General features: G+C 42.1%; 1 protein-coding gene across 4 annotated transcripts in view; it reads right to left on the reverse strand.

Annotated features, from left to right (window-relative positions):
* Positions 1–1070: 1070 nt before the first annotated feature.
* Positions 1071–12347, reverse strand: part of vwc2 (von Willebrand factor C domain containing 2) — a 219848-nt gene continuing 208571 nt past the window's right edge. For all 4 annotated transcript variants that reach the window (XM_041184633.1, XM_041184635.1, XM_041184636.1 and 1 more), the window contains one exon: positions 1071–1399. In XM_041184633.1, the coding sequence (XP_041040567.1) occupies positions 1248–1399 (152 nt within the window). In that variant the 3' untranslated portion in view covers positions 1071–1247. The remainder of the gene's footprint in view (positions 1400–12347) is intronic.

The raw sequence follows: 12347 nt of genomic DNA on the forward strand, positions 1-12347 counted from the left end.
GTTCACTCACACATGAATGGCCAAGCCCAGCTTTCTCTTCAGCATTTAGTGGGGATGTACAGCAGTTTCATGCCATTCCATATATTTTATCCTGAGTCACTTGGTGAGGTACTAGTTTAGTGAAGCTTCTGGAGGAGCAGGGCAAACCAGGCAGTAACTTTCTGGTTTTTGCACTTAACTGTACACATAAAAGCCTCACCTTAATTCCTTTTGCAAAATCCAGACCAATATCCATAAAGTAAAATAATGGAAGAGAAGAAGCTTGAGGCACTGCTTAAAAGAAATTTCCATTTGCACATTTTGCTCTTTTGTGATTGGAAACTATCCAGAATTTGAATTGTGTATTGATTTCCATACCTCCTGGCACTTTGACAAAGGATGGAGGTGTCTGAAGTCATTAGATGAACCATCAACATGTGAGTAGTGTATGAGTTTGTGCTGTTATTCTCCATATGGCAAATAATTGATCTAAGCTGTGCCATCTCAGGGAGCAAAAGAAACGTTCAACTGTTATCGTATCTGATGAAGAATAATATTGGCAGAGACTTGTTAGCAGGTCTTGACTGGGGGTGAATATTGCAGGGGAGACAAAAACAGAAGAAAACATTTAACAAATGATATTCAGAAACCAAAACTACATGAATGGAGGACATCACATAAAAACTGTTGTGACCTTAACAGAAGCAAAGCTATTTGGATTTCCATCAGCACAAATGGTGTACCGGACAACTATAACAAACTTAAATCCTGTAAACACACAAAGTAGCTGCTGCTAATATCCATAAAACATCTCTAAACACGTTTTTTTTTACTTTTTATGTTTTCAAGTTATAAACCCTAACGTAAAATATTCACAGTTGTTTCACTGATATTAGAACATTTTTCATCATTCTCTTGTGCTTTTTCTTAGGTGTCTTGCTGACCTTTCCTGCTTAACCTTTATTCAAAGCACCAAGTGAATTTTGATTGAGTAGCACAGGCATGACTACAAGGGATGTTGGCTGCTGGAAAACTATAACAGAATATTACAAGCTTGCGTCATCCATTGAAAATTAAAATGCCAAATTGTGATGCTTGAAATATACTAGTCACTTTTTATTGCTCAGAATTAGTACAAATAATATGATTAATTAAATATAAGTATGGTATGCAATACAGCATGTACAAAAACAGCTTTCTTCAGTCTCATTTTATATTCAATATAGCAAAAAATTTATTTTTTTTTCTTTTTCCAAACAATCTTTTGTCTAGATTTCCTTGCAGTCATTCTTGATGCAAGTTGCCTGGTGGTCAACTCTCCAAGTGCCATCTTCGTAGGAGCAATGGCAAGTTGTGCATTCATCAATCTTCACCTCTCGGCCAGCTGGGATAACAGTAACTCCTGCAAAACAATTGGGTCCTAAGAGAAAAACAGCACTGTGGTTATTAGTTATTGCCTGTGCATATCTGGATCTCCAACATGTGGCAAATGTTGAAAGTACATTTTTAAAAAATACTAAGGTATAAATTGACATTCAAACATTCAAAATAAGATGTAATATATTACAATTTTTAAAATTTGAACAAAATTTACATAGTTCTGATGACACTTTTTAATGAAATAGTTCTGTTAAAAGTAAACAAACCGACAATATATAGAGATGTGTATTTTATTAACTTTGATTATTTTACTATTTTTCTTGATGTGAAAGTGACTTTCAGTTGTAAATTGTTCTATTTTAAGGGCAGGGTAAAATGGCTGGCTAAGTTCTTTTGATGTTTGCATATGATGTATAATGTATTTTATATACATAGTTGAAGTAATAAACAACATTTTTTAAAAGCTTGAAACTGATTGCCGCAAAACTGCCTTCTACTGATTTCCTGCCAACTGACAATAAATAACTGCCCTTACATTCTACTAACCAAAATAAGACAAAATAAAATATTCCTCAAAGGCATGATACTTGAAAAAGGGAACACAAAATTCTACAGAATGCATAAAGAGACATGAAATACTTCAATTTTACAGCCATGACAAAATATTTTGTAGTTCCTTTATGTGGGTCTTTATCAACACTGTATTCAAAATGGACAAGTCTGGGAATTAAGCCAATGTGAGTGCTTTGTTGTGTTACTCCTGGCAGTTCTATACAGCAGAATTAAAAATTCATATATTCCTCAATCTCTGTTTGATGCATTTTCTACATCAGCAATGGTCCTTTCTTCAATCATGGGTATTTTAGCATTGATGGTTGTCTTAGAAGCAGTTCACAGTAACTGCTGTTTATGTGATCTGAAATCTGTATTTCTCTCCCTCAGGCTATAGAGCTACAGGAAGACTGTCGTAGAGTCTGCATCCCACAACAATATACAGGAATATGCTTTGTGATGTTTACCTAATCTAAAGAATATTTTTTAAACCTTTAGAGATTACAATGGAAGCATTGTATAAATAAAACAAATTAAAACTGTTCATGTGAAGAATTCAGTGATTTTCTTCCATTCATTTTTGTCCTTTACATTATAAATTTACATAAAATGAGAGGGGGAGCGATTCTAGTTGGTGTATTACATGTGAAAACTGTTCCAAGTCCAAATCCAGATTACAAACTCTGACAGCTGTAAGATTTTGAAATGAGCTGAACCTGCTTTAATCCAGTCCCCATGGTGCAAATCCACAGAATTGGCTTTAATTTGGCAGTAATTGGCTGTAACTGAGCCACTAGGATGGATAGCCTGGTAAATAGAATTGTCAAACTGCGGGAATGGAAGGTTGTCCCAAAGGTCAGTGTTAAAGTAGGCTAATGCATTTTTTGAGAAAGAAATTGGATTGCTTGGCTCTGGAGCAGTTGAGAGTTATTTGCATTACTGAGTGTCAATTACATCATTGTACAAATTACACAATCGTTCTATGAGTGATATCATTGCATCATGGATGATTAGTGAAAAGAATATAAAAAAACCTGTACCAAAATTGCTAATCTTGATGCAACTGCACCCTATTATAGTCTACCTAATACAGCTTCACACCAAGGAAGGCTATTATTCTTTATAAATTGAACAAGATATGATATGATTACTTATGGTAGCCTAAAGAAATGTTACATTTCAAATTCAAGATATTTCTATGTTATTGATAGATACCCAACTGTGTTGACATTTGAATAAATTCCTGAGGCATGAAGTTGATCATTTACTAATCCTTAAGCATAATTTGCTAATACCTAGACATATAATTGGGTAGCAATCTTGTTCTAATTAAATAGTGTAGTGTCTTTGAAAGATTTTGCAACCAAATGTTCAACATTGCGTTGCCTGTCATCCATCATGTGAACACATTGTACAGAAATGTCTTATTCTTGTAGATGTGAGAATTATAATTTAGTTACACAGTGACTGACAGAACTTCTTTGCTGCTCTCACAAAGGAAAGCCCACTTGGGTTTAGTAATGAATTACTGGAAAAGAGATGTGCAATGCATTAAGCATCATCCACAAGGTCAATAACAAGGAGCATGTTGGTGTGGATTACTATTTCCTGTAGTTAACATATTTTAAAAATGTATACATATAAATTGTTGTTTTCCCCTTGTATTGGTATTCTTGTGAAGTGTCTTAATGAGTGCAAGATGAAGAGCTTTCACAAGTCTCTGTTTTCAGCAATCATGTGGTTTTGTGTAACCACAAAAATGTGGTTAAAATCTTATTCAAAACCACAGGTAGTGGTAGAGAATTGTCTTGTGTTCCAATAATGCAATCTGGAGAGAATACAATGATCAATAACATGTCAAATTGTCCACAGTGCATGCAATGAAAAGTTACATATGAATATAGGGGCATTTTCAACCAAATTTAGCCACCTTCTTAGAATGTATCTGTACCAAAATTACAAAATTGATCATCTGGGTCAACAATTGGGATTGCCATTAGTAATGGCCACACTTTCAAACATTGAGCCAGCCTTATGAAACTGCTATATTTGAAGAGAATCTGAAAAAATATCTGGCTGTAACCTCCGACTAGTGTCGTTAAGTGCTGGCCTGCAGAAATTAGAAGAAATAAATAACAACTTACCTGGTCTTCAGAATAACTTTGACACTTCTGTTCACCAGACCTTTAGACCTTTTTGGGGCCTGCATTAAAAGGCTCTTCACAGCCCCAACAAAGTCTAGATCCAGCGTATTCAAAGTGGCCACGTCCCCTTTTTTTAACACCACAAGCTGCCTTAAAGCAGGTAAATTCAAAGGGCCAGGGAAATTGACAGTCCAGGGGAAGAGAAGTGTTTAAGGTAAGTTGATAGGATTTGGGGTGGTGGTTGGGGTTGTCCGGGGGTGGAGGTGGTGTGGGTGGGTGGTCCAGGGTTGGGAGGATGTGTTGCGGGGGAGGACCCGGGGTTGGTGGAGGTGTTGCTGGGTGGTCTGGAGTTTGGTGGGTGGATTTTGTCGGGGGAGGTCCAGGAGGTTGGAGGGTGGCGGTCTGGGTTTGTGGGGTGTGTTCTGGGGATTGGCAGGGTGGTCCAGGGGTTTGGTGGTCCAGGGGCTTGGGGGGAGTCGGGCTGGTCCAGTAGGATGGGATGGGGAGGTGGTAGTCCGGGGGGGGTAGGGGGCCTGCGGTAGGCAGGTATTGGGGGTTGGGGGGCTGTGCTGGGGCTGGTCTGGGAGTTGGAAGTGTTTTGGGGGCTGATCTGGGGGTGGGGACATGGTCTGGGAGTTTGGGTGGGGTGGTGGTTCAGGGGTTTGGGTGGAGGGTTGTGATTCGGTCTGGTGGATTGGGATGTTTGGGGTGGTCCAGGGTGTGGGATCAGGGCTGATTGGTGGTTTTGGGGTTGGGCGGCTGGGATGTGGTGGGGAGGGGGAGCTGGTCTGGAGGGGGTGGGGTAAGGGGTGGTGGTCCATGGGGCTGGGGGGGCAGTGGAGGGAATGGGGTGGGGTTGTTGGTGGTCCAGAGGGATGTGGGGTGAGGGGTGGTGGGGTGGTGGTCCAGGTGGTGGGGGGCTGGTGGCCCAGGGAGGTGGATTGCCAGATGTCCAGAGGTGAGGGAGCAGCCCAATGTCTGGGTTGGGGGGTGGGGGGCAGTCTGAGCTCAGGGGGGTCCGAGGTCGGGAGGGTGTAGTTGGGGGGTCTGAAGTCAGCTGGGGGAGGTGAGGGTATCGTGAGGGGGTGGTGGGAGTACCGTGGCAGGGGGTTGTGGAAGGTATGCGGGGAGTCCCATGTGGTCTGTCTGGGTCTTTACAATAGTTACTCAGAAGTTAGAAGAGGTTTTAATTCTTCTAACATTTTCTGAGTAACTATTGCTATAACCCCGGCAGAACCATCCGTAGTTTACGACTTAAATCGCATTTTCAGATGGTTCCCAGCGCAGCGCAATTGTCAAGAGGAAGTTGGCACTTCCCTTAGCTGGGAACTTGCCAGTGGGATTGCCCATCAAATCTTTGGGGTACCTCCCGCAAATCCAACACTGGGGAGCACGGAAGTTACGGGCCATTATTTATTTCACTTAAAACAATGTTTGACTAATCCATACACAGCATAAACACCACCTAGACTTACATAGCACCACCCACATAGCAAAATATCTCAAAAGGCCTCAGTAAAGTACAATCAGATAAAAGTTGATGCGAAGTCAAAGGAGGGGATATCAAAATGTATGACTAACAGATTGGTCAAAAAAGTATATTTTGGGGAGTTTAGTAAATGAAACAGAGATGAAGAGGCAGAAAAGTTTAGGGAGGGAATTCCTGAGGGCTGGAATATAAAATTGAAAGCATGGTCCCTTATAGTGAGATGAAGGTACTGGGATATGCACAAAATGATAGAGGAATGCTGAGTTCTCAGAGACATGTGGACATGCAAAAGATTATAAATATAGGTAAGAGTGAGGCCATGAAGAGATTTAAACACAAGGATGAGAATTTTAAACTTTAGCTGTTTGGAAACAGGGAGCTAATGTAACCCAGCCAACACAGAATCACAGAATCATTACAGAGCAAAAGGAGGCCATTCAGCCCATCGTATCAGTGCTGGTGCTTCAAATCAGCATTTCACTTAGTGCCATTCTCCTGTCTTCACTCTGTAACCCTGCACATTGTTCCCTTTCAAATAACAGTCTAATTTCCTTTTGAATGCCTCGATTGAACCTGCCTTCACCACACTCTCAGGTAGTGCATTCCAGACCTTGACCGCTTGCTGTGTGAAAAAGTTTTTTTCTCATATCGCTTTTGCTTCTTTTGCCGGTTACTTTAAATCTGTGCCCTCTCGTTCTTAATCCTTTCATGAATGGGAATAGTTTCTCCCTACTTACTCTGTCTAGTTCCCTCACAATTTTGAATACCTTTATCAGATCTCCTCTCAGCCTTCTCTTCTCCAGGGAAAACAGTCTTATCTTCTCCAATCTATCTTCATAACTGAAGTTCCTCACACCTGGCACCATTCTTGAGAATCTTCTCTGCACTCTCTCCAATGCTTTTGCATCTTTCCCAAAGTGCAGCGCCCAGAACTGGATGCAATGCTCCAGCTGAGGCTTAACTTGTCTCTTATACGAGTTCAACATAATCTCCTTGCTCTTGTCCTCTATGACCCCATTAATAAAGTTTAGGATACTGCATGCTTTATTAACTGTGCTCTCAACCTGTCCTGCCACCTTAATGACTTATGCACATATACATCCAGGTCCCTATGCTCCTATATCTCCTTCAGTGTTGTATCCTTTTATTTTATATTATTTTTCCATGGTCTTCCTACTCAACTCACATTTCTCCACATTGAAATTCATCTGACACCCGTTCATCCATTCCACCAACTTGTCTATGTCCTTTTGAAGTTCTACATTACAGTCCTCAAAGTTTACAATGCTTCCAAGTTTTGTATCATCAGCAAATTTTGAAATTATGCGCCCTGTACTCCAAGGTCTGGGTTATTAATATATCATGAAAAACAAGTGTCCTAACATTGACCCCTGGGGAACTCGACTACAAATCTTCCTCAAGCCCTAAAAACATCCATTAACCACTACTGTCTGTTTCCTATCACCCAGCTAATTTTGTATACAGAAAATATTTTTAAAAAATAACAGGAAAAGCAAATATTGGTTGTAATGTTTCTCTCCCTAAATCTCTGCCTCTCCTTCTTTAAGATGCTCCTTAAAACCTACTTTTTTGATCAAGTTTGCAGTCATTTGTTCTGATATCTCTTTCCATAGAGTCAAAATGTTTTATTGACAACACTCTTATTAAGTGGCTTTGGATGTTTACCACTTTAAAGGCACTATATAATTGCAAATTGTTTTTGCTGTTGTAATAGTCATCCCCTATTTGAAAACTGTCAGAATTCTGCACTCAAAAATGTTAAGCTAGCACTCGGGTACGATACTCTACATTTTGAAGCGATCTTTCACTCATCATTAGACATCTGAAAGTGATCGAGTGAAGCCACTGGCCTGAAATGAATCCACATAGCACTCAAACTAAATCAATTACAAATATTTATTTGCCTGCAAACATTCAGCTGACATCACTGATGTTCAAATCGTGGAATGATGCCGAATCAGGTCTCAGCTAGCTTCAACTGTGCTCACAGCAAGTACCTTAGGGTTACTTAAATGCTCACAGTTGGAAATGTATAAGTCCCTGCAGCTGTTGGCAATTTAATTAAGTCCCTGCAGTGTGGTTTAAGTGCAGGTACCAGCAATTATTTTAGGCTGGCCTATAGACCCCCTCCTAATTTCCAGTGCATGGAAATGTACCGCCAAACACTTGACACCCCCAAGCTCCTCAAATAACCCTCACTGACCAACCAAACTCTCCCAAGCATCCCCCAACTGAACCCCCCGATTGCCCCGGAGCGCATCCCAGCACCCCCCCACCCAACTCGAGCCCAGACTTCAGATAGTTCAGAAGTAGGGGAGAGAGAAAAATGGACTGGGGGAGAGTAAGGAGGCTGGGGGTAGAGAGAGGGGATTGTGGGGGAAAGAGTGGGGCTGGGGGGAGAGAGAGCAAGAGGGAGGAAGGAGCTGTGGGGGAGATACGGGTGTCTGCAGGGGAGAGGGGAGCTGGGGATACAGAGAGAGTGGGCAGAGGGTAGGGTAAGGGGTTCTTCGGGGGAGAGAGTGGGGAGGTCTGGGTAAGAGAGAGAGGGGTTCTAGGGGAGAGAGAGTGGGAAGGTCTAGGAGAGAGAGAGGGGGAAGGTCTGGGAGAGAGAGAGAGAAAGGGCTGAGGAAGAGAGAATGAGGAAGACTGGGGGGAGAGGGCAAAGTCTGGTGGAGAAGGGGGGCCAGGGGGTAAGATGGGGGGATGGGAAGAGAGAGGGGTTGGTGGAGAGAGAGAGAGGAAGTTGGGAGAGGGGGAGGGCTGGGAGCAGAAGGAGGGGGCTGGGGAGAGAGATGGGGGTGCTGGGAAGAGAGAGAAGAGGGGTGAGGGAGGGAGCTGGGGGGAGAAAGAGAGAGAAGGAAGCTGGGAGAGAGACAGGGGAACTAGGAGCGAGGGAGAGAGAGTGGGAGAGAGAGAAAGAGGCTGGGGTGGAGAGACAGATAGGAGCTGTAGGGACAGAGAGAGAGAGAGAGAGAGAGGGAGGGAGCTACTGGCAGGAGAGAGAGGGGGCTAGCAGGAGAGAGACAGAGAGGAGCTGTGGGGAGAGAGAGAGGTGGGCTGGGGGGAGTGAGAGAGGGGGGATGGGGTGGAGAGAGAGTGGCAAAGGGCAGAGGGATGGAGAAAGAGGCTGGGGTTAGAGGGGAGAGCAAGACTGAAGGGGGATGGGCAGAGACTGGTGGGGGAATGGGCTTGAGGAGTTGGGGGTGGGGTGGGGTGGGGTGGGGTGGGGGGAAGAGGCCCAATGCTTAAGGGGTTATCAGGGATTGGCCCCAAGTCCAGAGTGGGGATGGCACAGAGTACCATGTAGGTACATAACTGGCAGGCCTGATGCTGAGAGCTGGGTGCTGGGTGCTGCCGACTTACAACAGGGGAAGTAGGATCAGGGAAGAACTGAAGGGATCTACTGAAAGATTGCGTTATTTTAGTCACGCATTGGGTAGTACATGTTTTTTAAAAAATTTATTCACATTAAACATTTTTACTTTTTTTTGGTCATTCCCCTTCAGGCTGGAATGTCCAGTTTTCTTGGGCATGGCATGGATGTTGGGCCAGGCCTGGGCTGTGATGACTCCTCCCGACAGCTTGGTTGAGCTCCTTGTCATTGCTGATGGTGAGCTGCGGGTGGTGGAGGATGATGCGGATCTTCTTGTTGTCCTGGGCCACATTGCCCCTCAGCACCTGGATCTCGGCGATCAGGTGCTCAATAACAGTGGCTAAGTAGACAGTGGTAGTTAGGAAAGGAATTCCAGGACTGTGAAGGAACGGCGATATAATTGCAAGTCAGAATGGTCTGCGGTTTGGAGGGGAACTTGTAGATAGTTTCCATGCCTCTGCTGCCCTTATCCTTCTAAGTGGTAGAAGTTGCGGATTGGAAAGGTGCTGTCAAAGGATCCTTGGTGAGTTGCTAGCTTTCTTCTTTCATTATATGCTTTTAAATGTAATTGCACTGCACTGTTACTTCTCAGTGGTGCCACATTTACTTTGTTACTTAAATTGTTAACTACTTCTTTACCACCACCCACCCCCTCCCCCACTACCATCCTCAGCAAAGTGCCCCTTGCTTTTTCCCCAGAGTTGGTGACCCTGGTGTAATCGGCAGAGCAGAGGCACCAGAAAATGATCAGAAAGAAGGGGCAACATGCCAGCTCAAATGGAATGGGTGAGGGAAGTTCTTGGGAAAGATTTTGAAAATAAGCGGTAAGAATTGTTTATTTTTTTCCATCATAACAAGTGGGAAGCTGCACTGATATCATCCTGATCGCTTTGAGGCCCAATGATTGCATCTAATGCCTTTTACGCCTAATGATCACTTTTGAATATGAATGTTCACTTCCACAAATTTAGCAAGCTATGATGGCTTTTGTTGAGTGTTTCAATGATCTGCAATCAATACTCATTCCAAATTGCATCATTTGATGTCAGATCAGTACTGATCGCTTCAAACTTTTATCTAACACTGAATTGATGTCAGATCTTTTGGATAGGACCCTTTGTTCAATATGGTTCTCACACTTTTAAAATTATATAATGTTAAAGCACAGAAGGAGGCCATTCATCCCATCTTGTCTGTAATGGCCCTCTGCTAGCACAATTCACCTAGCGCCACTCTCCTACCTTTTCCCTATGGCCCTGCAATTTTTTGCCCTTCATATAATGATCCAATTCACTTTTGAAAGTTGTGATTCAATCCACTTCCACCACACTCACAGACAAAGCATTTGAATCCTAGCCACTCGCTGTGTAAAAAAGATTTTCCTCATTTCCCCATTGCCTCTTTTGCCAATCACCTTTAAACGTCATCCTCTGATTCTCAAACCTTGCAGCAATGGAACAGCTTCACCCTATCCCCTCTGTCTGGACCCCTCATAATTTTAAATACCTCTATCAATATTGTATTTTATTTTTATTAAACAGCTGAATTCAATGTCCATGGCTAATTGCAATGCAATGTTTCTAAATCTGACACTTTTTTATTCCCAAAGTCCTGCAGTGTACATACCTATATACCCAATGATAACTGAATTTTGCAATATGCTGCATTGCAATCTTAAACCTCCCTGTCTGACACCAACAGCCAGCCAGCAACCAGCTCATCAATGTTACTTACTTCTCTAGTTAATTATATTTTCTCCATCCATTAACATTATTGTCACCCAATTCTTCAAAGCAGCATATTCCAATCACAAACAATAAATTTAAACTTAAAGAGAGCCAATTATATGAGCGGAAAACTAGCTTGAATGAGTAAATAGACCGAAAGGTATGGTCGTAAATAAACAATGGGAAACAGTTGAAGAAACAATTCAAATGTTCAACAAAAAATACATTCCATTGAAAAGCCAGAAAGATCTAATCATGGTTTACTCAGGAAGTTAAGAACATAATTATATTAAAAGAGAGGCTTGTAATGTTGCAAGGAATAGCTGAGAATTGGGAGTGTTTTAGTAACCAGCAAAGAGCCACCAAAAAGTTTATAAAAAGGGGAAAAATAGAGTATGAGAGTGAACTAGCCAGGAATGTAAAAACAAATTCTAAGAGCTCGTACAATTATTTAAAAAGGAAGAGAGCAGCTAAAGAAAATGTTGATCCCCTCAAAGCAGTGATAGGAGAAATTACTATGGGGAATGAGGAAATGGCAAAGACGTTGAACAAATATTTTGTCTGTTCACAGTAGAAGGCACATGTTGCATACCAGAAATAGTAACCTAGGTGCTGAAAAGTGAGGAAATTAAGGAAATTCATATCAGCAGAGAAAAGGCACTGGAGAAACTTAAGGAAGTAAAATCCAACAAATACCCAGGACCTGGTTGCCTATATCTTAGGGTTCTAAAAGAGATAGCTGCAGAGATAGTGGATGCGCTGGTTATGATTGTCCAAAATTCCCTAGATTCTGGAACAGTCCCAGCAGATTGGGAGTTAGCAAATGTGACACCACTATTCAAGAAAGGAGTGAGAGAGAAAACAGGGAAACTAAAGACCAGTTAGCCTGACATTAGTCGTTGGAAAGTGCTGGATTCTATGAGTAAGTCTTAGCAATGCACTTAGAAAGTAATAGTATGATCAGACAAAGTCAACATGGTTTTATGAAAATGACAAATTTATTAGAGTTTTTTTGAGGATGTAACTAGCAAGCTAGATAAAGGGAAACAAGTATACCTGGATTTCCAAAAGGCATTTGATAAGGTTATACACAAAAGGTCAATAGGCAAAATTGGATTGGGAATAATCTATTATTGGGAATGAAGGAGACCTTGGTATGGTTGCCCATGTTAAAGGATGCATCAAGATCGAGAAGAATGAGTAAAGATGGTGCACTATGGTAACTGTGGGGGATGTCATTTGTGACTTTGATTAGTGTCATTTCAGTGTTGTAGCAGGGGAGGAAACCTGGCTGGAGAGAATCAAATGTGAATTTGCTGAAATAATAGGCATGGGAAAGATTTTACAGAGGAAATTGAGGTTGGATAAACATGGAGAGGTAGTTGTAAGAACAAAGATGTCAGGGGTACTTTTGAGGAGAGGTGCAAGTTTAGAAAAGCAAAGGGAGAAGAGGAAACCATCTACAACATCAGCTAGTATGGTAGCCAGAAGATGAAGTTGGCAGTCTGAGAAGGTTCGGGAAACAGATGTTCATGGACAAGCTGAGCATGGAGAAGAGAACACTGAAAAAGACTTGGAGCAAAATTTTGGTTTTTGGTTTGGGACCCTAGACTTTGGGATTAAATGGACCAGTCATCAGGCTGTGATTTCCCTGAACTGGCTAATTAGTGGTAGGAGGGCTA

Source organism: Carcharodon carcharias, chromosome 3 (genome assembly GCF_017639515.1).
Source record: "Carcharodon carcharias isolate sCarCar2 chromosome 3, sCarCar2.pri, whole genome shotgun sequence".
Classification (NCBI taxonomy): Eukaryota; Metazoa; Chordata; class Chondrichthyes; order Lamniformes; family Lamnidae; genus Carcharodon; species Carcharodon carcharias.